Source organism: Trifolium pratense, linkage group LG4, assembly GCF_020283565.1.
Source record: "Trifolium pratense cultivar HEN17-A07 linkage group LG4, ARS_RC_1.1, whole genome shotgun sequence".
Classification (NCBI taxonomy): domain Eukaryota; kingdom Viridiplantae; phylum Streptophyta; class Magnoliopsida; order Fabales; family Fabaceae; genus Trifolium; species Trifolium pratense.
The window spans coordinates 31325945-31350802 of NC_060062.1; the positions used below are offsets into that span (position 1 = coordinate 31325945).

Genomic DNA, 24858 nt, shown 5'->3' on the forward strand with positions numbered 1-24858 from the left:
TCCTGGACGCATCGTCATTTGTTATATTTCCTTCTGACAAGGAAGAGAGTTAATCTTGGAGATTACTTTTTTGAACGGATTTGTGAAGCAATTTTTGCAAGTAAGTCTCAGAGGAAAACTACTATAGTTTATCCCAGGTTGTTGTCAGATCTTCTATGTCAAGGTCACGTGGTTCAGAACTTGCAGAAGTTCCACCCAGAATTGGTTCAGAAGAAGTTTTATCCAGAGATTCTGAATGCTAGTTTTCTATCCAAGATGCGTTTGATTGCATCTAAGCCTGTTGCTCCTCCTCAAGAGTTCTCTGTTAGGCTTGAAGATCGTCTGTACATAGAAGGCTACCCAGTTATATCTGAAGCTGATGCTGAGCATGTAATTCAGGACTACTTAGAAGTGCTCAGAAAAGAAGGTTTTGTTGTTGATAGGAGTATGGTTCCAAAGGCTCCTGCAGACCAGTATAACCCTTCTAGGAAGCAAAAGAGAAAGGCTGAAACTCAAGATGATCTACCTAAGCCAGATCTTTTGGCTCAAAAGAAAGTTAAAGTTGAACAATCTATGGCTGAGCAAAGGACTAAGAGAAAGCATGAAGAATCTGCTACCAAGGCTACTGAAGAAGCTTCAAAAGAGCCTGTTGTTGTTGAAGTAGACAGTTCATCTGCAGAATCTGAGTCAGAAGATGAGACTGAATCTGATGAAGAGACTCTGGCTGCACGTTTGAGGAAAAGACCTGCTCCTACTCCTCAAGGTAAAGGTAAGTCTACTAAGTTCATCTTTAATGAAAATGAGATTGGAATAGGTTACACCAAACCTCTCAGAACTGTTTTACCAACCTCTGATATTCCAACCTCTGATAACCCTTTGTCTGAACTCGAGAAACATCTTAGTCCAGACCCTCTGAATAACCAAACCTTCACCCAGAAACCTTCATCACCTCCTAAACCTAAATCACCTCAACCTCCACCCCAAAAAGAAACACCTATCATATCACCATCTGAACCTGAATCACTTATTCCTAACCCTGAACAAGCTTCTCCCACTAAACAACCATCTCCAATTCTGTCACCTGCACCTGCATCCCCACAACATCAAACTCCTGAATCATCTAACCCTGAACCAACAGATAATCCAATTCCTGAAACAATTCCTGAACCTCAACCAAGTGCTGAATATGCTTCTCCTGAGCGTATTCATACTTGTGCCCCCAAGCCTTCAGAGGCAGAAGTTGTCATTATTGACAATCCTGCTAATGAATCAACCAATATCTCTACCATTCCCAATCCTTCACCCTCATCATCTAACCCTTTTAGTAATCTATCCACTCAGTTTCATGATGACTTGGTTAGATTATCTCTGTTGAAGGACAGGTTTTTAGTTTGTCCTTCTGATGTGGATTTGGAAATTTCAAGCATTAAGGCAAGGATTTGCAATGCTTTGGATGGTGCTGCTGAAGAGATTAAGGCTGTAGTTGGTAAGAGAGATCTGGATGTTATAAACTTCATGAGGAAAAGTCTGGCTAGGGCTGAGTTGAAGAGGATTACAACTTTTAATCATGCTGAGTCTGAACGTGCTAAGCTGGATGCACTTGCTGCTGCTGAACAACGTCTGAACGCTTTCAAAGTCATCTGGATAGACTCCAAGCTGTTTCAGAGTCTTGAAGCTCAGAGGTCTGAGTCTGAAAGGTTAGAAGAAGCTGCTGCAAGAGTTGCACAGTTGGCAAATGAGTTGCAACCCGAGGACATTTCAGAGGATGATGTGCTGGCTTCTCAGAATCAAGAGGATGTGCTGATGATTGACTATCCAGAGGAAGGTGAACCCTCTGATAAAGGCAAGGCACCTTTGGTTGAAGAACAAGTGCCTTTGGTTCAAGATCAAGCTCCTATGGTTATTGATCAGTTGCAGATCTTTCAAGAAGCTCTGAGGGAGCAACAAGAAGGTCTGGAAAGGCAAAGAGCTGCTCACTAAACATTGGAAACCAAGGTGGATGGTTTAGTTTCCAATGTGGGATCTTTGAACGACAAATTTGACCAACTCTTAGCCTTCCTTAAGAAACCCTAGGATTCTATGCACTTATTTTAAGCTGTTTTGTTTTAAGTTTTTTTTATTTTCTTATTATCTTCTGAACAATTTTCTTTTATGCTATGTTTGTTTTTCTTGATTATGTGGTTTGTTATATTTTTCTTATATTTCTTGTTTGTTTGCTTGTGATAATTTTCTTTGATAAATAAGAACATAAGAACACCAGATGCTTTTAAACGAACATTTTTATTAATGATCTAACAATGTTGAGTACATTGGTAAAAAGAAAAAGAAAAAGACAACCTAATCCTAATCAGATGGATAAAACTCAGAAGAAATCTCTGATTTCTCCTCAGCATCATCTGATGATATTTCTATGGGATCTGGGTTTTGCTCTTCTTCTTCTTCTTCTTGTTCATCTTCTAGAACATAGCTAGCCAAGAACTCAACATAGTCAGCATCATCTTCATTCTCTTCAGCTTCAGAATCTGATGAGATGATTATTATCTCAGCATCTTGTGGTTTCTTGTTGTCTTCTTTATTCTTCTCATTTTTTTCGCGTTGTTCGTCTTCTTTCTTTCTCTTAAACTCTGCGATGCGTAAACTAAATCTTTTCCTTCTTCCTAGTCTCTCTTGATTTACTCGTTTATTCTTGTTTTTACTTGAAGCAGGCATGTTAACTCGTTCACTTTTTTATAAACTGTTAAGCGCGTTGTTTTCTGTCTTTGAAATAAATTCACCTTTGTAACAACCACTCTTCTTCTTTGACTGTCTTGGTTATATAAATTTTTTTACTTTTTGATAATGACAAAAGGGGGAGTAGTTACGCATTAATTGATAAGTGATAAGTTTCAAAACTGAAACCACGCCTTTTATCTCGCTTTTATCCGTTAAATTAAAAGTTGTTACTTTTACGTATTTCAATGCGGAGACTAAGTTAGTTGAAACTAAAATAAATTTCATAAGTAAGGATAAGTTAAGAGTGCAATTTTAACTTAGCCTTATGAGACTCGGGGGGAGAGCTTGCAAACCTCTCACTCTGAAGAAAGATATGAAACTTGTTTTATTTCAAATTATCTTAATCTTATACTAAATTAAAATATCATGGATAAAACATAAAGTTCAGACTTTATGGAGTATCAATCTTAGGGGGAGCTTGCAAACCTCATAAACCTAAGAGAAACATGATAAGTTATTTTAACAACAATTGTCAATTAATACTGATGTTTGTCATCATCAAAAAGGGGGAGATTGTTGGAACAAAATTGATTTAAAAATGTTTGCCCCTAAATCTATAAAGGTTTTGATGATAACAAAGTATTAATAAACAATTGGAAGGACTAAAAATTTATTTTAAGTGCGCAGATATAAGCATCAGGTAAGCTCTGAGTGAACTTCAGAGGATGTGAATTCAGAAGTTCAAGCGCTCAGAAGATGTTGGACTTCAGAAGATACAACATTCAGAGGATGAAGTCTTCAGAACTTCTTGACTGATTACAAGCTTCATCAACCTCTGAAGATCTTTTGGATATCTGTGAAGATTCCCTTTGCAAGTCAACTCTTCTACCAATGAAGAAAAGGACCTTTCAAGCCTGATCAGTTCAGCTACTCTTGTTTTGTCTGTCCTCTTTTGAGAACGTGGGTTTTCAGTTTTGTTAGCTGAATAAGGAAAGTCCACTCTGCAGTAGTCAAAGTAACTGAAACTCTTTCTTAGTTTTGGATACAACCAAACTGCATCAAGACAGACTGCTTGAAGACAAAAGATTATCAACCCCAACGGTTCTTTTTGCAACGACTCTTTTCTAGTGATATATATACTAGAAGAATCAGCTGCATAAAATATAGAATCATCAAGAATTGAACGTGCGCTGAACAAACTCTGAACTCTGAGATATACAAGCTCTGAACCTCTGTTAAGTGTTTTTGCACTTTAGTCTAATACTCTGTACTCTTTGTATTGGCTCTCATTAGGTTCTGTTAAGAGCATTTGTATATTGTTATATACTTTACTATTACTTGAGAAACTTAAGCTTGTGTGCTTAAGTGTGAAGTCTTAAGCTTGTGTGCTTGAGCATTGTTGAGAAGTCTCTTGCTTGTGTGCTTGAGCAGGTGTAATCTTGTGTGATTATAGTGAACTCCCTTGGAAGTGCAAGGGGACTGGACTACTCTCGTTTTGTGAGAGGAACCAGTATAAACTGCTTGTGTGATTTCTCTCTCTCTCTCTCTCTTGTTATTATTTGTGTTATTTATCCGCTGCTAACGTAGTTGAGTTAAGAACTTGAAAAAGTTTTAACTTAGCTAAAACACAATTCAACCCCCGCCCCCCCCCTTCTTGTGTTTTCACACCTTCAAACTGGAGAGACCCCCTTCCGAATGGTATATGGAACGGAGGCAGTTATCCCCGTAGAGATTGGAGAACCATCTCGTCGGACGGAGCAACCTCTAGACGAGGAACAGAATGACGAAGCACTTCGAGAGGAGCTTGACCTCGTCGAAGAAATTCGAACAGGAGCTTCCTTAAAGGAGGCCACCCTGAAACAGAAAATAGCTGCCCGGCATGACACCAAAGTCATCAAAAGAGAATTCGAAGTGGGCAGCCTCGTCCTAAGACGCAATGCAGACTCCCAAGATGGCAAACTTGCACCTAATTGGGAAGGTCCATACCGCGTCATTGACAAAACAGAAAATGGTGCATACTATCTCGAGGACCTTCGAGGAAAGAAACTTCCTCGACCTTGGAATGCTCAGAAATTGAAACAATATTACAGCTAAGTTATTGCCACACCAAAAAAGGCTGCTCGAACTTCAGAACACAACGAATCGAGCACCTTAAACAACGGAGGGCACCATGGCACACGTGCTCATCTAAAACCATAGCAGGGGAACCAATTCACCATAAGGGAAATGGAACTCCTGCTAGACGTGGATAACTCTCGAAACGAGCCCATCGTCCCCGTGCCACGACCTAGCACCCAGCTCGCGATGGGAGGTTCAGGTTGCGAAGAAAGGTACACTAGCGTGCTCGTATTCGCGTAACTTAGAAACAACTCTAAGTGCTTATACAGTTCCCTAAACTGTTTAAGTCAAAACAGAGGAGACTACCCTCAATAAAACATGCTCAGTATCAAGCAGGGGAAATCTCCCCGGTAAAATAACAACGAGCGCAGCATTCATACATGCAAAAATATGATAAGTATACAAAACAGGCAAAACTTAGCACACCAACTTGCTCGAACGAGCATACCAGCATGCCCAGACGAGCACCTCAATAACGGGGAGAGAAACTCCCCGTCACGAAGTTTAAACAACGAATTTCGTTAAGTTTAAAATGGGGACAAGCTCCCCGGCTCAGATTTTGAGCAAAAAATTAGCATAAAATTTTGCTAAGTTAAAAAAGAGACGGGGAGGCTCCCCGGCATGAAATTTAAACAACAAATTTTCGTAAAATTTTGCTAAGTTAAAAAAGAGACGGGGAGGCTCCCCGGCATGAAATTTAAACAACAAATTTTCGTAAAATTTTCTAAGTTAAAAAAAAACGAGGAAACATACATGCGAGCAGGTATAGGCGAGCAGCTATAAACAAGCATAGATAAATAAACGGGCACCTGCCCGGAATTGTCATAAAAATGAAAGACGGGGACAAAAGCCCACTTGTTCCAAAAATTACAAACCATGGCTCAAAGGCCCCAAAAATTCAAAGAGACAAAATAAATTACAATAGAAAGTACAATAAAAAGGCCGGGGACATCTACTCCTCGCACCTATCTTCCTGCTCGTGTCCATCACCCTGCTCGTCTTCATGACCCTCCTCGAAAGCCACTTCAACATCATCCTCTTCTTCATCAGAGTCGGCCAGACCAGCCGGGATAACAATCTGCCCATCCTTGACCTGCCAGTTCACATGCATTCCCCGGGTCACCAACTCCACGTCAGGATTAAGACACTTGATTTGCTGCACGGCATTCTCAAAGGCGTACTCGGTGCCCTCTACAAAGTCATGGGACAGCTGAGCAATCACCTTGACCAAGTCTGCTCGGGTGGTCAACCCCTCGGCAGCCTTGTGCTCATTCTCGCCCGGCACCATGGCAGCATTAAGCCTTTCAATTTCAGCCCGAGCAGCATCCAACTCCTCTCCCCTTTTACGGTGCTCGTCCAGCTGGTCACCCCAGCGTTTTTGCTTCTCCTTGAGGTCATCCACAACAATTTTCAGCTGGTTGATCCGACCTTTGGCCCGCTCGTGCTTGGCCTGGGCAGTGTTCAGCTGCTCGAGTAAGGATTCCCGCTCGTCACCAAGGACAAGGGAGCTCGAGACCATTCGCACCATAGCAGCCATGTCCCGAGCATGCTGCTGCCTACGGACCTCTGGTTCCTGGTCAAGAATAGCAGTCCTTTCAGCTTCAAAGACCTCCGGAGGATACTTCTCAAAAAATCTGTCCACGGTAAAGCACCGAGGAACAGGAAACTTGCTGCATGCACCCATGCCCGCTTCCTCAACCGGGGGATCGTCTTCTCTTGTCCTCTTCGCTGGAGGAGGCCGGGGAGCTGATGAAGGAGTGCCCGAACCACCCCCCGAGGACCCAATAACCTGCACGGAAGGGGTCCCCGGCCTCACCTCCTGGGAAGCTCTGGTAACAATTTTCTTTTTTCCTCGGCCAGACCTGCTCGCCTTCTCATCCTGCTTGGCCTTCAACATGCGCTCGGCAATAGTTTCCATTTCGTCTGCAAACAAGTGACGAGCAAGTTAGTAAAAGACGAAGAATACATACAATAACAACAGAAATTTTTCTAAGTTAAAAAGAAAGGAAACAATACCCAAACACAATTTGACCTCCCCCGCATTTCTGCACTTGAGGAGGGTCCTAGTATTAATAAGACGAGGAGAGGCCTTAGGCACCCCGTGTTCATCTCTTATTGTAACTCCCTTACGAGTCGTCCAGACCCCGGGAGTAAAACCGGCCACAAAGGCCTTCAAATCCTCGAAAGCAGCCATGTCCTCGGGAGACAAATCTGCGTCCCCGGTTGTATATTCCTTGCTCGTCCCTATCTTCCTCTAACTCCATTAAACTCTCCCGGGCAGATGTAGACTCTGGCCGGACGACATAGTACCTCTCCTTGAAATCCTTAACGGAATCCACAAACATTTTGAAAAGTTTAACATCCTTGTGATGCTTCAACGAAACCCAATTTTGACGAGGTGCTCGTCCTACTTCCTTCGTCGGCTTGCGCTGAATCTTGAAGATCCTAAAGAAAAGGGGAAGGCTGGGACGAACACCTTTATATACGCAGAGGTGCTCGAACGCCATTATAAATGACCAAGAGTTCGGGTGCAGCTGTGACGGAGCCACTTGCAAAGCTTTAAGAACACTGGCCGCAAAAGGGCTGAACGGCAGCCTAAGCCCCATCTCCTTGAAAACGAACTCATACATAGCGAAATCATGCCCGGCAAAAGACGAGCACACCCGTTCATCCTCCCCGGGTAAACGGATCGACCAGTGTTGGGGCTCGTTCGCTCTCCTCTGCTCGACCGTGGTATATAATCTAGGATCCTTGGGAGTAAGCGCCGAAGCTATTCCACGGGGCTCAGGAGCAACCCAATCCAATGCAGGATCAGTTATACAGTCGACCAGCGTATACTTCTCCGCACCCTGGATTTCCACAACCTCCTCGGATTCTGACATTTTAAAACCTGAAATGCAGTAAAAACAAAGTGAATTCGATGACCAAATCCACCCTTTCACCGCAATTCAAGTGAAAGGGCGCAAGATAGGACGAGGACGCTGTCCCCGACCAAAGCCCTTTTCAAATGGCAATCAAAAGCAAACCGAGGAGGGTAAGGCAGGCAAAAACGGGGAGGTAAGCTCCCCGGCACTAAGGTGGTATAACGAAATTCCCTCAAAACTTCTAAGTTAAAGACGGGGAGGTAAGCTCCCTGGCATGAAATTTAAACAACAAATTTCATGAGAATTCTTAAATCGAGGACGGGGAGGTAAGCTCCCCGGTTGAAATTTTAACAACAAATTCTCAGCAAAATTCTCCAAGTTAAAAAAGGGGGAGATAGGCTCCCCGTCACTTGATAAACTATCCAAAACTTGAAACGGGGAGATAAGCTCCCCGTCACTAGTCGTCTAACCTAAAGTTTTAAAGGGGAGGAAAGCTCCTCGGCACTAAATTCATATGGTGCCCGGCACATTCATCTTAATATTCATACATTCATACAATCTTCATGAAAAAAACGCCCAAAGCTGGGCAGGAACAACAAAAAATGGATCTAGAGAACAAAATTTGAAAGAATTACCTTGAATATGAAGAAAATCTGAAGAACGATTTGACTAGTAAATTGGAACTTCAGAGAGATTCACAATTGAAGAGAGAGAGTGAAAAGTAAAAATGAAATTCACTCTCCTCTATTATATAGACCAAGCCAGAAAGGTGAAGAGACGCTTTGCTCCAATGGTCCTTACACTCCCTCGTAAAAATCAAAGCAGTAAATGCACCCTTTCACATCCCCAATGAAAAAGGATGCTCGAATTTCACTCGAGCAAGTCCTCAAGCAAAAGGTTGCGCTTTACAGAAAACCTCCTCGTTGCTAACTTCTTCGTCATAGCAACGAGCAATAAAACCCCCTCGTTACTAACTTCCTCGTCATAGCAACGAGTAACATACCAACAAGTAAAGATTCTTTCTTGAAAATCATATCCTCGTCATCGATGCGAGCAACAATACATCTCGTTGTTATAACAACGAGCAACTATTCCATCTTGTGCAACATCTCCTCGGAGGAGATACGAGCAACACATATTTCCTCGTAACCATACTTACGAGCAAGATATTAAATATCCTCGAAAAACCACTTCGAGCAAAACATTGCAGATACTTGCTACGAGCAAGGCCATGACGAGCAAGTTCCTCGTCCACATTTGTTCAAGAGAGGTTGCAAGGAAATTTCCTTTTGCACTTGGGCACACATCTAAAGTCATCACTCCTACGCCTAGGAGCAACGACTTGGGGGGCTCCTGTTCTGGACTAGGCTAATGCTAGTCCACCTAGACCCTCACAAAGTCCACATGGCTTGCCCAACCACCTCCATGTCAGCATGGCACAACCTCTCCACCAAGATAGGGTAAAATTACTACTCTACCCACTATCTAAGGGTAATATCTTGGCAGTCCCTCTTAATGGGCCTTGGCTAGTCCAGCCCACTAAGAGGACCTTTGGCCCAGAGCTGGGGGCTATAAATACTCTCCCTCTTGGGAGAGCAAGGTAGAACACTATTCATTATCACAATTACTCTCTCTCTCTCTAACTTCTCTCTAGTATCTCTTTTGCTCTCTATTCCTTGTCTGACTTTGGCATCGGAGCACCTGCAGGTACAACCCCCCCCTCCGTGGACCATCTGCTCGGATTGCTGCCTACCACCTGCTCAACGGACTTCCAGCTGGCCTTCTACCTGTTCTGATCAACAGTTAAGATCAATACTGTGATATTTTGTTAATCAATAAATAATTATGATTAAATCAATTAATTAGATGACTAATTCAAATTTATGGTTAAAATTGTAGTTAATTCAACTACATCATTAACCAAAATTGAATATAGTTTTAAACGTAATCAAAATTAACCATCTAATGAAAGAAGTATAATTTTTGCATTTAATCAAACATTGTGTAGGAAAAGTTAGGTGTATAGAATATATAGATACAATCTATCTATTTTAACCTATTACATAGATATATACAATCTATCTATTTATTTTAACGTATTACATAGATAGATACAATGAGTATTCGAACCCATTACATAGTTAAAATAGTAAGGAAACAAGATGTGGTTGATTTAAGAATATTGGCAATTTGCGTCACTTACCTTGTTTTTTAATTCATTGAAGTTTATTATAATTATCTACATATAGACAAATTAGACATCTTTTTCCTAACTCAAATCCTTAGAGTTGAAGAAAGAGTAGTGATACCAAGGTTTCTTATTCTACTACAAAGAAAACAAATTTTCACACTTTCATATATATACTAAGAAATTTCACTTGAAAAAAAAAATGTTCCATACTAATAGATTCGGGTCCGTCACTTTGGGTTCTAATGTACAAAAGAAATCCTTTTTAGACACTAATATAATTAGATCCGCTCTTCATAGACAAACTTGGAATTTTAAATCTCAGATAAGATCAGTTCAGGATCATGGGATCCTTTTCTATCATACAGGAGGAGCTGTTTCACAAAATCTACTTCTAAGTAATTGTTCTATGTCTGCTAGTTTAAATTCTGATGCCAAATCAGAGTTGCATAGAAATGTTGCTGATTTTAAACCTAGTGTTTGGGGTGATTATTTCGTTCAATATGCTTCAGAATCTAAGGTAAGTAAACATATATCTTCATTTTTTTTTACAGAAAAATAGAAATCTCATTTTAAAAGAAAGACTAAAAGGGATAATCCAACTCATCGTATAAAACATGAATAACGAAATTTATTAGAGATTTTAAAAAAAAAAAATTAATTACAGTGTAAGTACTACCATTTCAAACAATGATTAGTTTGTCTTATAAATTTTATTTTAAAATCAAGTTTTGATTACTTTGAATATATAAGTCTATTTGTTCAACAAGTACACCTTGCAGGAATTTGATCAAAATATTGTGGCACAAATTGAAACACGAAAAAATGATGTTAGGAACATACTTGTCTCAAAGAATGAGAAGCCCTTGGCAAAAGTTCAGTTGATTGATTCAATAACTCGATTAGGTCTAAGCTATTATTTTGAAGATGAGATTGAAGAGGTTTTACAACATGTTTACAATGATTATGTTGAAAATGGAGAAATAACTAATTTTGAAGACAACTTGTGCTCTCTTGCTGTGCTATTTAGGTTGTTGAGGCAACAAGGACTTTACGTTTCACAAAGTATATATATCCTCAACTTGTTAACTTTTATTCTTTTTTGGGTAAAATGCCTATTTACCCCCTGCAAAATTAGCGATTTTTCGTTTATCCCCTATGCTAAAATATTTTTTGTTTACCCCCTGCAATGTGCAGATTCTCTCAACGTGCAGGATGGTAAACGAAAAATCGCTAATTTTGCGGGCGGATAAATATGCATTTACCCTTCTTTTTTATATTATTAGCCTTTAATTCATCTTACATAATACTCCTCCTGTGACAAATATATAAGCAAAAATCATCTTTCTAGGTTCATTGTATATTAAATGTATCTAGTCTATATTATAGGACAAATACATTAAAAATGCAATGAACTTAAAAAGTCAATTTTTGCTTATATATTGTCACAGAGGGAGTAATTAATATATGTTCATTGTATATTTAATGTATCTGGTCTATATTTTAGGACAAATACATTAAATATGTTATGAACCTAAAAAGTTAATTTTTGTTTATATATTCTCACGAAGGGAATATAATTTAGGTCACACTATAACTTATTAGTTTCTCAAAATTATATATTTGGTAATAAGTAATTTGTTTCAAGTGTAATTTTTCCTTTTTTACCATTAACACGGGATATCATAAACTAAAGTTTTATTCCTTCAATTGAATTAAATTAATAGTTTATTGACAAATAACTGATTATCCCAAAAGTTTAACTTGTTTGAATAGAATCACATCAATGGTTTTATATTATTTTTAACACGTTCCCTCACGTAAGAGGCCACTTGGACTTGAAGCGTGGATAATGTGCTTAGGCCCACCTACCATATGCTTAAATTCCACATTTTAATTAGAAAGTCAGGGAAGCGGGGATCGAACTCTATACCACTTAGTCTTAGAGGCTCTGATACCATAACAAATAACCGATTATACCAAAAGTTTAACCTGTTAGCTTAATCTGTTAGGATAGAGCCACATCAATGATTTTATAAATATCTTGGAACTTGTGCATTTTTACTTTTTAGCATTAAATTTTTTACATTATTAAATACAAAATTTCTATATTGAGATACGTTACTTATATATTATAATGGAGAGAGTAAATGAGTGAATAAATTTTAAAAAGGAAATTGAAAAAGAAATAAGTCAGACCGAACTAAATGATGTGTAGTACAATAATAGATAAATAGATTGAGTTGATCTAGTCGGTTTATTTAGTTAAGATTATCAAATCAGAGTGTATTTGACCAGTCCATTTTACAACTCTAATCGTCGACGCTAACTATTTGTTTTTATATTGTGGTTGATTGATAAAAAACACTAGATGTATTCAACAAATTCAAGGATGAGAAAGGAAATTTTAGTGAAAGACTACTTAGTAGTGATGTCGAAGGGATGTTAAGTTTGTATGAAGCCACACATATCATGGTTCATGGAGAGGACATTTTGGAAGAGGCATTGGCTTTCACTACCACTCACCTTGAATCTATTGTCAACCAATTAAGCTATTCTTATGCAATACAAGTTAAGCATAGCTTAAGGCAGACTCTCCATAAGAATTTACCTAGACTTGAGGCACGAAACTACATTTCCATATACGAGCACGATCCTTCACATGATAAAAACTTACTAATTTTGGCAAAACTAGATTTCAACATGCTCCAAAGCCTATATCAAAAGGAATTTGGTAACCTTTGCAAGTAAGGACTTCAACTTTAAAAACAGTGATTTTATAGACTAATATATCCTTGCAATTATTATTATTATTATTATTATTATTATTATTATTATTATTATTGGTCTTTGAAGATGGTGGAAGGAGTTGGATGTGCCTAATAAATTACCGTATGCACGAGATAGGATAGTGGAATGTTGCTTTTGGGGTTTGGGTGTATATTTTGAGCCCCAATATTCTCAAGCAAGAAAAATGGTGACCAAATTTTTCGTCATTGCAACATTAATTGATGATACCTATGATGCATATGGAACTATTGATGAATTAGAACTTTTTACTATGGCAATTGAAAGGTTAGTTAATGTTTCTCACTTTCTCACTATATATGATAATGGGCATCTATATAGACAAAAATACAACACCATACTGTGTGAGAGTTTCACAATGTATGTATAAAGGAATAGTAGTATAGGGTGTTGTATTTTTGTTTATATATATAATTAATAGTTCTCATTTCTCATAATAATTATCAGTTCTCACCGGATACACTCCCTATATATATATATATATATATAAATATATATATATATATATATATATATATATATATATATATATATATTTTCAATAAACTAATGAAAATGATTTTCAGGTGGGATAATAGTTGTTTGGATAGTCTTCCCGATTATATGAAGTTTCTTTATAGAACAATATTAGATCTTTACGAAGAAATTGAGGAGGATATGAAAAACGAAGGAAGAGTATATATCTCAAACTACTACAAAAAAGAAGTATGAGATTTTATTTTTTTCATCGTTAATTATTAATTAGCAAATCAATACAATTTGTTTCTATAATATTAATTTTTTAGCAAAGCAAGAAGAAAATAAAACAGTATTTTTATCCCTTTCAGATGGATCTATATTGAGTCCAACTTTTTTTTTTAAGGATATATTGAGTCCAACTCATCTCTTTTTAATATGGGCTTTTGATTTTTTCAATATACCCTAAAACGTAAAGACAACTACAGTACTTATTATATGTCACAATGGTGCAGTTCATAAAATACATTCAAGGTATGATGACTGAAGCTAGATGGTTAACTAATAACTATAAACCAACACCAGAAGAGTACATTTGTGTTTCGAGGGAGGCATCTGGTTATGTACTGCTTAATATAACTTGTTACATTGGTATGGGAGACTCAGCAATAGAGGACATCTTCAAATGGGTATCAAATTGGCCAAAAATTGTAACTGCTGCAAATGTCCTTTGCAGGATAAAGGATGACATTGTGACCAGTGAGGTATATATACTATAAGAAAAAAGGTATTTGAACAAAAAATTTAGACAAAAATACGACAACTATACCTTTTTGCCACATGTTTCGGGCTGCGTGCATAGACTCATGAGGTGTATAGTGTCTATACGTTGTCTGGAAAAAAGTTGTTCGAATACCAGCTCTCATAATATAACATTTCAATGAATCTTATCTGCAATATTATATTTACTTGAAAAGTGCTGGCAACACTCTCTCTAACATTCGCTCTCTAATTGTGTAAAACACATGTGAGTCTCACTACTTATTTGGGATTTGGATTCATGTTGTAGCTGCTTCACACAGTTAATAGGAAATCTCAACCGTAAATTTATGATCGGATGGATCAAATTAATCCACTGTTCATCAACACTTTAACACAATTCTTGATCTCATCCATTCGTTTTTTATCGGACGGTATACAACAGTTACTGCGTTGATGCAGTAAATGTCTATTATCCAATCCGCTTTATGTGGAACATATTTCTAAATTGAGTCCACACTCCACATTGACTTCAACCAATTAAAAAGTGAGCGTTAGAGAGTGTTCCTAGCACCCTTCTATTTACGTTATCTCTATGATTTACATGAAATATTACTTGTTGCATAGTTTGAACAGAAAAGAGGACATAATTCGTCATTCGTAGAATGCTATATGAGACAATACGAAATATCTAGACAAGCTGCCATTGAAGAAGGACAGAGGAGAATTGTTGATGCTTGGAAAGATATGAATGAAGAATGTCTTAGGCCAACTAAAGTTCCAATGCCTTTTCTGACGCGTATTCTAAACATCTGTCGTGTTATGGAAGTGATTTACAAAGATAAAGATAACTTCACAAACACTGAAGGAGAATTAAAGACATTTATTAAAGCTTTACTTGTTGATCCAATACAAATTTGAGCATTCATTTAGTCTTTTATGCATTGTATATATTTACTTTTAAATAAAGAAAACATGTCTTGTGTGAAGTTCCGTTTGTTGAATTCAAAAAAAGTTGTAAGCATATTTTTATCCATCTCTAAAGTTTAATGAAGTTAATTGGGAGTTGATGTTTCAATTTTATGCATCTCTAGAGTATTTTCATGATTATAGTATGTTGGACAAATTTAACATTTGTTACAAGGTTTAACATATACTTCGATTGAAATGGTTGGCCTTATGATATAGTGGTATGGACAATTGGAATCAAGAATCATATGGTATTGGCTTTGGATGTTTTTGTCGCGTTTAATTTCTGTTTGGTTCAGGTTTCTGTTTTGCTGTTTTGTGAGCAGTTGTTGGTTTGGTTTTAGCTTTTTCTTGTTCTACAATAGGCATTTCTAATCATTATCAGTCGATTCCGTAGATTGTTGTTGCTGCTTGTGTTGTGCAAGTTTTGTTTGGTTTGGCGTTGGTGCAATAACTAGCCTATCTTGCCGTTTTGGTTGTAGCTCAAAAGGTTTATCCGGTATTCTCAGGTCGGAAGCTAGATCAGCTTCAGGTGCCCAAGAGAAGTTAGTGGCAAGGCGAGAGATTCCAAAGCATTGCAATATAGTCTAGTTCATGGTCATTCTTCGGATGAAAAATTGCTACAGCGGAGTTTTTGGTTAGTTTTTACCCGCGATGTTCGTTGGACAAACTCTTAAATCTAATGATTTACATTCAGGTAAAGCCGACCGTGATTCAAATTCCTTAAAATTTTGTATTGAAATTGTAGCATAAAAGGACAAACTCTTAAATCTAATGATCTACATTCAGGTAAAGCCGACCGTGATTCAAATTCCTTAAAATTTTGTATTGAAATTGTAGCATAAAAGGACAAACTCTTAATATACTAACGAGAAACCATGCATTCTTTTTTCCTTTAAAATGCTTTAAAACTTGCACTCAATCAAGAAAGACAAACTACTCAATTGAACTGGGTACAATTATGGACCTTGAAATGAAACAGGACAAAAACAAATACATACTATGTGGCAAACTATTTAAAAGACCTTGTAAGATAGTAGCAAAGATAATTGAGTTACATAAAATTTAAGACTAATGATGCTTTCTTGATCTCAACATTGGGGAAGATCAGGTGGCGGAGGAATCACTGACTGTAATGGGCCAATTCCATTTTCTACCAAAAGTGTTGTTGCCAAACCCCAATTTAGATGTGAATCTATGTGACAATGCAAGAACCATATTCCTGATTTACAACAATGAATGAAAAATCATACAGTTGGTTAGTATACAATGCTAAGAGCCTAAAATATACTATGCAACACATATAGAAAAATCCCTTAAAAAAAGAGTATGCGGGGGCACGGCTGCAATTTTGGCCGCAACGTCAAGGTTTAAGAAATTTTGGCTGCAATTTTGGACATAGATATGGATGGTTAATGCTACAGTGGACCACCTTCACAAGTGGATACCGACACACCACTGACACGTAGATATTGATAATAACTTTATTTTTTTTTTTGGTTTATAACCCTCTGGTTCCTAGGGGAAATGAGCCCTAGTAGTCCAGAGTTCGGCCGCGAGGTAAGTATAGTCTGGCCAAGAAATTGTTCCACCCATGAATCGAACCCGGGTTCTCCTAAAATCCGTTCTTTTTGATGAAGCTCATTAACCACTTGAGCCCAATGACTTGATTATATTGATAATAACTTTAGAAAATGAAATAATTAAAAGTTATCAAATGTGTCAGTGTCATGTTAGTATTGGACATCGTACACGCCTTTGATCAGACTCTAATTTAACTTATGTAAACTTAATACTTATCTGTTTCGAATTATACATACTAATATTCTCTACTACCCATTACTAGACACTTACTCGTGCGATGCACGGGTCTTATGCGCTAATTTATACTATAACGTCAAAACATTATTTGTATAAGTAGTAAATTTAAAATTGAAACAATAGGTATTATCAAAATAATAGTAACAATAGAAGTTATCTAAATGTGATATAGATGTTAAATATGTGTTTATACATTTAAAAAACTTATTTATACATCACATTTGAAGTTACTTTGGTATCTTCTTCGTTAACATTGGTTAGCAATATCTTTAACTCATACTTTAAAATAACTCTAGAAATGACAACATATAACTGACCATGGAAAACAATTGATGTTGAAACATAAGTTTTTTATTTTTATATTATAAATCTCATTGGAGGATTCTGAGTTGGATAAACTACTTCATTATCGAATTTAACATTTGTATTAATTTGAAACTTATTGGAGTCTTCATTATCCCTTACCAAAAAACTACATCATTATTGAATTTGACATTTATATTAATTTGAAACTTATTAGAGCAAAGGTAAACCAACTTAACTGATCATACTCAAATATCGAATATGATAAAAATCATACCGGGCATAACAATCATTAGTAAATTTTATTTTATCTATTTTTTTTACTAACATTAGGAAGTAGTCCTGACAATCGACCAACTTCTTATATACACAAAGATTGGACAAAAGATTATTAACAAAAACATTAATTATTTTGAAAAAAAAATAAAATACACAAAATAATAAAATGAACAAAAAAAAAATAATAATAACCCAAAACAACAACAACAACAATAATAATAATAATTACAATTAGTACCCCATATTAAATATATATAAGTGGATGATGTGGCTAAATGAAAGGTTTTCATTGGTTTGTGGATTAGGGTTTAGATAGGCAATTCCACAACTATCTAAGATTTATATATATAGATAAGACTATAATTTTTATTAGGGGGATCGTATCCGAACCAATCCAAAAGCAAAACCGCAAATCGAACCAATCCAAACCGAAAACCGCAAAAACCGCATTTGGTTGGATGAATTCGGATGGTATTTTTACTTAACTGCACGGTTTGGTTTGGTTGGCAGTTTTCATTTCATAAAACTGAACCAAACCGCAATGTGTTATATTTTAGAGTCATAATGATGTGTTACTTTGGAACTTCAAGTTGTTCTTTTTTTTTAGGTACTGTTACTTTGGTGTTGTAATGTTATCATAGATAAACAACTTTTATTAGTACTGTGATGTGTTAAAGTACAAAAATAAGTATTTTGGTTATATCGTATCCGCAGGGACTAGAGTGATATCAAATGTGTTTCAACAATTACCATGATTTAAGTTAGAGTTTCAAAGATATTTTGTAATGTAAACTTGCTTGCGAACATAAAAGTGTAGTTAAAAGATGATTTTAATTTCAGAGAAATGAAATTGCTGGGATTAAACTTCAACTACTCATTCGTACATATTTCATTGATCAGTTATACATGTTCAAAACATATATTCCTATATCTTAGCTTTTAATAGATGTTATCCCAGAGCAAGATTCAAAACATATATTCCTATACCATTTCAAATCAAAAGATAAAAAGAATAACAACAAGGATAACATCAATTTATTGATTTGTAACTAGCATATATATAACACCATGATCAAGATAAACACATACTAATAGAGTAATTTACATTCAATCCAACAATAAGAGAAATTGGTTACCCATAGTCCTGGTAACTTTACAAAGATGCAAGGAATTGATATGAATAAACATCATGAGTTGATTCCTCAACAAAGATGAGCAAATCCACCTTCAAGTTACTTAAACCTAGCTCCTAAGATGTTTTTCTCTGTTTTCAGAAGTATTACAAGTGATCATATCCCCTTTTGCAGCAGCTGATGGGTATTTATATAAGTCAGAAAATTAGAGTCTCGCTAAGCCAGAGGTGTCTTGCTGAGCAAGATAGCCTTTCTTCACCATTGAGTTTTCAGACACGTGACCACTGACCGCCAGTCTCTCGCTAAGCCAAGTATTTCTCGCTGAGCAAGATCTCTCGCTTCCTCCTCGCTGCTGGCGAGATGATGGCGAGTACTCCCTGCCTAATTTTTGCCATTTTTTGTTGCTGGCTCGCTGAGCGAGATCATAAAAACCAAACTTCCTTTTTCTTTGTTCAAAACTCAATTATAAGTTTAAACACTACAAAAATGGTTGGGATTTAGACATACTAATAAAAAATAGATCAAAACAAATATGTACATTAAATTGGGAATTTTCATAAGGATAACTTGCAAAATAAGTTACTAAGTGCCTTAATTCAATATATAAATTAACTACTTTTTGGCACTTATCATGATGTTATTTTGGAACTTCAAGTTCTTTTTTTGTATATCTAAAATTGTAAGGTACTATAATGTTATTTTGGAATTTCAAGTTGTTTTTTGAACGTTTAAAATTGTTTGGTACTGAAATCTTATGTTGTAAACCGCACCAACCGAACCAATCCAAGCCGCATTGGTTTGGTTTAGATGACTTTTTAAAAACCAACCAAATCGAACCGCATGCATTTTTATCTCACGGTTAAAATGATTTTTATGCTCAAAACCGAACCAAACCGCACTGCGATGACCCTTAATTTTTATCATTAATTCACACACTACGTACTGTGCTCTATATTCCAACCACTATTGGGCCTGTTTGTTTTACCTTTTTTTGGTTATAATGGAGTCAGAGAGGATCGAACCTAGGACCTCCTGCATACTACCCAAATCTCTCACCACTTGACCAAACATAGTGGCTTATGTTTGTTTTAGCTTTAAAAAAAATGGATTTTTTTCTTGTATTTTTAAAAATAGATTTTCTAAAATTGTTTTCCAAAATATTACAAGTTTTTTTATATTTGTTTTTTCTAAATTGAAACATTAATTTTTGACATCATATAACATAAACACACATTATTGAAGATCAAAACATAGTCAAAATCACAATTTTTTACAAAAAGTTGTATTTCAAACATGATTTTTATGAAAATCTATTTGAAATAGCTTTAAAATTAATTGATTTTTCGAAATTTTGATATCCAAATTTTTTTTCAATAAAATGTTCAAATACCTAAAATAACATTTTAAGAATAACTATTCAAACTAAATTTTTATTTGAAGCTTTTATAAAAAATTTCTTTAAAAAATTATTTTACACAAAATTATGTAACAGTACTATAAAAATCTATTTTAAAAAAACCTATATCAAACAGGCATGATATTTTTACACTCCACTAGTCTTTTATACTAAAAAAAATTATGGTTTCCTCTCCTACCGAAAAATTAATTTACGGAAGATGATCTACATCCGCCGATGAGGACAAGAAGCATCTTTGGTGGCCATAAAAGGTTGTGTGCCCAAAAGAAAGGCATCTTTGGTTTGTTTTACGTGTCACGTACATTTTCATTTCCTTATAACATTATGTGTATAGTCTATTTCTTTACATTTTAATTTACGTATATGTATGTTTTAAGTTTTTTTCTTTTTGTTTTGACAAATTTGTATGTTTTAAGTTATAAAATAGCAATAATATTCATACATTTAATTGTTTCTACGGTACCAATAGGATATTTGATAAAAAAAAATTTGACAATATAAGATATTTGGTTCATCACAATGAAAATTATGATTGATTCATTCAATTAAATCATTAATTCAATTTACGATTAAAATTATGGTTAATTCAACTATATAATTAAACAAAATGTTATAATTTTGAACATGGTCAATATTAACCATCGATTGAAAGAAGTATAATTTTGCATGTAATCAAACACACGAGTGTGTAGGAAAAATTTGATGTGTATGGAATTTTTTTTTTTTTAAAAAATCAATTATATAGAATAACTAGATATAATGAGTATTGCAACTCATTACGTATGGTTAAAAGATACCAAACAGAAGAAAACAACAATAAAAAAAAGAATTTATTCTTAAAATAGTATGGAAACAAGATGTGGATTGATTTAAGAATATGCAATTTGCGCCACTTACCTTTAATTATAAATATGCGAGGTGTGCGATGGCATTGGACCTCAAAATTTTGAGGGTCTCAACTCAAAATTTTGAGGTTCTATAATATTACTTATATATTATTTATACTTAAAAAATATCAAATGTGTATTAATAGATTAATTTTTAGGCCATAAAATAATAGTTATATATTGTTAATGTTCATAAAATATCATATGTATCAATAGATTAGTTATCTATAATCGTAAATATAGTTCTAATCCATTTTAATGCATACAATTTGATCTTAGATTAGGATGTTCCTTTTTGACGTTATATACAAAGAGAATTATTTTGTATTTCTTGTTCCATTTAATTTAATGCAATTGATTTAATATAGATAATTTATATGTATAAGAATGATTTTTTTTTTTATATTATATGCAATTTAAATCAACATTTTTTTTGGTTATATCGTATCCGTAGGGACTAGAGTGATATCAAATGCCTTTCAACAATTACCATGATTTTAAGTTAGAGTTTCAAAGATATTTTGTAATGTAAACTTGCTTGCGAACATAAAAGTGCAGTTAAAAGATGATTTTAATATCAGAGAAATGAAATTGCTGGGATTAAACTTCAACTACTCATTCGTACATATTTCCTTGATCAGTTATACATGTTCAAGCTACTTATCAATATTATCACGTATTTACTCATCGGACGTTTCCGTCTCCCGATAACGTCGATCCCTCGGGTGCTTATTCCATCAAATACCATTAAGTTCCAATACTTTAAGTGAATATTAAATCTAAGTCTATTCCTAGATCTTAGCTTTTAATAGATGTTATCCTAGAGCAAGATTCAAAACATATATTCCTATACCATTTCAAATCAAAGGATAAAAAGAATAACAACAACGATAACATCAATATATTGATTTGTAACTAGAATATATATAACACCATGATCAAGATAAACACATACTAATAGAGTAATTTACATTCAATCCAACAATAAGAGAAAATAGTTACCCATAGTCATGGTAACTTTATAAAGATGAAAGGAATTGATATGAACAAACATCATGATATTCCTCAACAAAGATTAGCAAATCCACCTTCAAGTTACTTAAACCTAGATCCTGAGATGTTTTTCTCTGTTTTCAGAAGTATTACAAGTGATCATATCCCCTTTTGCAGCAGCTGTTGGGTATTTATATAAGTCAGAAAATTAGAGTCTCGTTGAGCCAGAGGTGTCTTGCTGAGCAAGATAGCCTTTCTTCACCATTGGATTTTCTGACACGTAGCCACTGACCGCAAGTCTCTCGCTAAGCCAGGTATGTCTCGCTGAGCAAGATCTCTCGCTTCCTCCTCGCTGCTGGCGAGTACTCCCTGCCTAATTTTGCCATTTTGTTTGTTGGCTCGCCGAGCGAGATCATAAAAACCAAACTTCCTTTTTCTTTGTTCAAAACTCAATTATAAGTTTAAACACCTACAAAAATGGTTGGGATTTAGACATACTAATAAAAAATAGATCAAAACAAATATGTACATTAAATTGGGAATTTTCATAAGGATAACTTGCAAAATAAGTTACTAAGTGCCTTAAGTTAATATATAAATTAACTACTTTTTGGCACTTATCATGATGTTATTTTGGAACTTCAAGTTCTTTTTTTGGATATTTAAATTGTTGGTGTAAGCCCTAGAGGCCAATTATTTATAATTGCATGATACCTGTATTGGATAATTTACTTATTAAATAAAGGCTTTTCTTTATTATGTTTATGTGTTAAATAATAATAGAGTCCCTAGAATAGTAAGTTCATTGTATGGAACGTTAAGTATGACTTAATCGTGAGATTCCATTAAATATAAGAACACTATTCTTAAACATATCCATAGTCAAGCTTTATTGTGAAATGGGATAACGTTAAAGCATAAAGACTATTATGTTGGTAGACTGATGATCATATCTCACTGATCATGGATAATGAGTTATCAAGTCTTCACATAGATATAAATGTTAAGGGTAACTTTATATCGGATTGACCCACCATGAGAATACTACATAGAGTGTTATGAAATGTCATAAGTTTTCTCATAGTGATAAAAGGTGTATTCCACCCTTCGACCTGAAACCACTATGTACCCTAGATGCAGGAGTGTAATACCTTGTTGCCATTCAAACGTTATCCGTAACTGGATAATTATAAAGTTGGTTGATGGGTATCCCACGAATCATGCTGAGGGACATGAGTGACCTAGATGGAATTTGTCCCTCACTACTACAATTTTGACATATAATAGCGCCAATTTAATAGCGCTTTTATGTAAAACGCTATTAAAAATTACACCCAATGACCTATAACAGCGCTTTTTGGTCGGGCGCTATTATAGATACTGCTTATAATATCGCTTTTTGAAGAGACGCTATTATAAGGTGCTAATTAAAAAATAACGGAACCATTTGATAGCACTTTGTGAATAAACGCTATTAAAGGGGTAGTCCTTTGTTAGCGCTTTTTGTTAAGCGTTATTATAGGATTCTTTATCAAATAAAAATAAATAATGTAACAAAAAAAACGCAAAATTCACAAACCCATCACGCGTTTCATCAAAGTTAAGTCATCTTCTTCTCTCTATCGAACTCATCTTTCTTCTTCTCTCCCCAGCAGTTCACTTGAACCCTAGAAACCTTTGTCCTGTCCGTTCTTCTCTCCGTCACACTCATAAACTGTCTTTTCTCAGTTAAACTCACCTGAACCCTAGAAACCTCCTTGTCTCCATCGTTTACCTCCTTGAACCCTAAAAGAAAAATCAATTGAACCATAAATTCTAAAAATAGCAACACAGTACTCAAATTTTCATCTACTATGTTTTCGTTATCAAGCCTCCCTTCTCCCTCACTGCGAACAATTATACGAAACAGGTCATTCCTTTGATCAATTTCTTTCTGCTTTTGTTTATGACCATTCTTGTTTTCACTTTTCAATTTTACCTGAGTTGTAGAAATTTGATGTTGAGCCCTATGTTCAATTACTGTAGGTTGCCTCTTCTTCCTTCACTTTTGCTTGCTTTGTGGTATGTTACTACAATTGATTTAGGGTTTTAGGTGTTTGGTTTGTGTTTGCGGTTTGTTAGTACAATTAATTTAGGGTTTAAAGCAATGTTTTTGTATTTGTGGTTTGTTACTTGGTTATTTTTCATATTTGGATGAGTGAAGTTCACAAAGAATATATTTCATATATATTAGAATTAAAACTTTAGAAAAAGATACTTTGAAATCAAATTGAATGGAGGATAAGACTACGCCTACCATGTTTGATTTCTTATCATGCTTTACAAGTTGTGAATTTGGCAAACAAAATCTTCAAGCTGTGAGGCTTAGTGTTTTAGCTACTGATGTTCTATATTTTTGTGTTGCTACCATTTTTTGATGTGGTTGTGCTTCTGCATGTGTGTTTTTTTGCTATACTGAATGCATTAGAGCTTTGTATTGGATTTGGTTTTGTAGCTTTAAAGGGGGTACTTTGTTTGGCTGCAACTTTTGAATCACTTTCGAGCCACGGACAGTTCCAATTCTTGTTGTGTGCAATTTCTATAGCAATTATCAATGTCATGATCTTCGTGTGAATGACAGAGAGGCCATGGTTTTCAATTAATTTTTGTGCAAAACAGCCCCTAAACCTTGTCGTGTGGTCGCAAAATAGTCCGCCACAAGCAGCCGAGTCATTCGTTACCGATGCATCTGTATTTGCCTTCATCCATCTGAAGATTGGAGACCGCCAAAGCACCAATTTATTCGATGATGCAGCTGCTGGCCTGGGCGCAAGCTGGAACTTCTGCAGAATCGCATTTTCTGCTGCGTTTGACAGCCCGGGAGCCAATGTCGCGCTCAGATTGCTTGCCGTTAAAATTTTCGATTGTGCAGCATGCATAGTCCTCTTTGCATTGCTGAAGCAAATGCCATTTCTTGCCAACCAAATGAAATGGAAAACATGAAGAACCACGGCTGTAGCAATGTTGGCAAGGAAAACACTCCAATTTTCGTCAAAGCTTTCGTATAAATGAATTGTAGTCATGGCTCAAAGCAAATGAAGAAATAAAAGATTCATTTTACTGTGCGATCCCGGGGATATTTTGTCAAGGTAGTTTTGTTGTTGTATTTTTGTTTGCCTGCAATCCTTTCTGC

At 35.6% G+C, this 24858-nt stretch overlaps 1 protein-coding gene across 1 annotated transcript; it reads left to right on the top strand.

Moving 5' to 3' along the window:
- Window positions 1-10270: 10270 nt before the first annotated feature.
- LOC123924355 (probable terpene synthase 2) lies at window positions 10271-14805 on the top strand. The gene is made up of 7 exons (XM_045977218.1): window positions 10271-10381; window positions 10644-10926; window positions 12233-12608; window positions 12718-12936; window positions 13236-13374; window positions 13641-13889; window positions 14512-14805. The coding sequence occupies exons 1-7, from the start codon at window positions 10271-10273 to the stop codon at window positions 14803-14805; spliced, it is 1671 nt and encodes a 556-aa protein (XP_045833174.1).
- Window positions 14806-24858: the final 10053 nt, after the last annotated feature.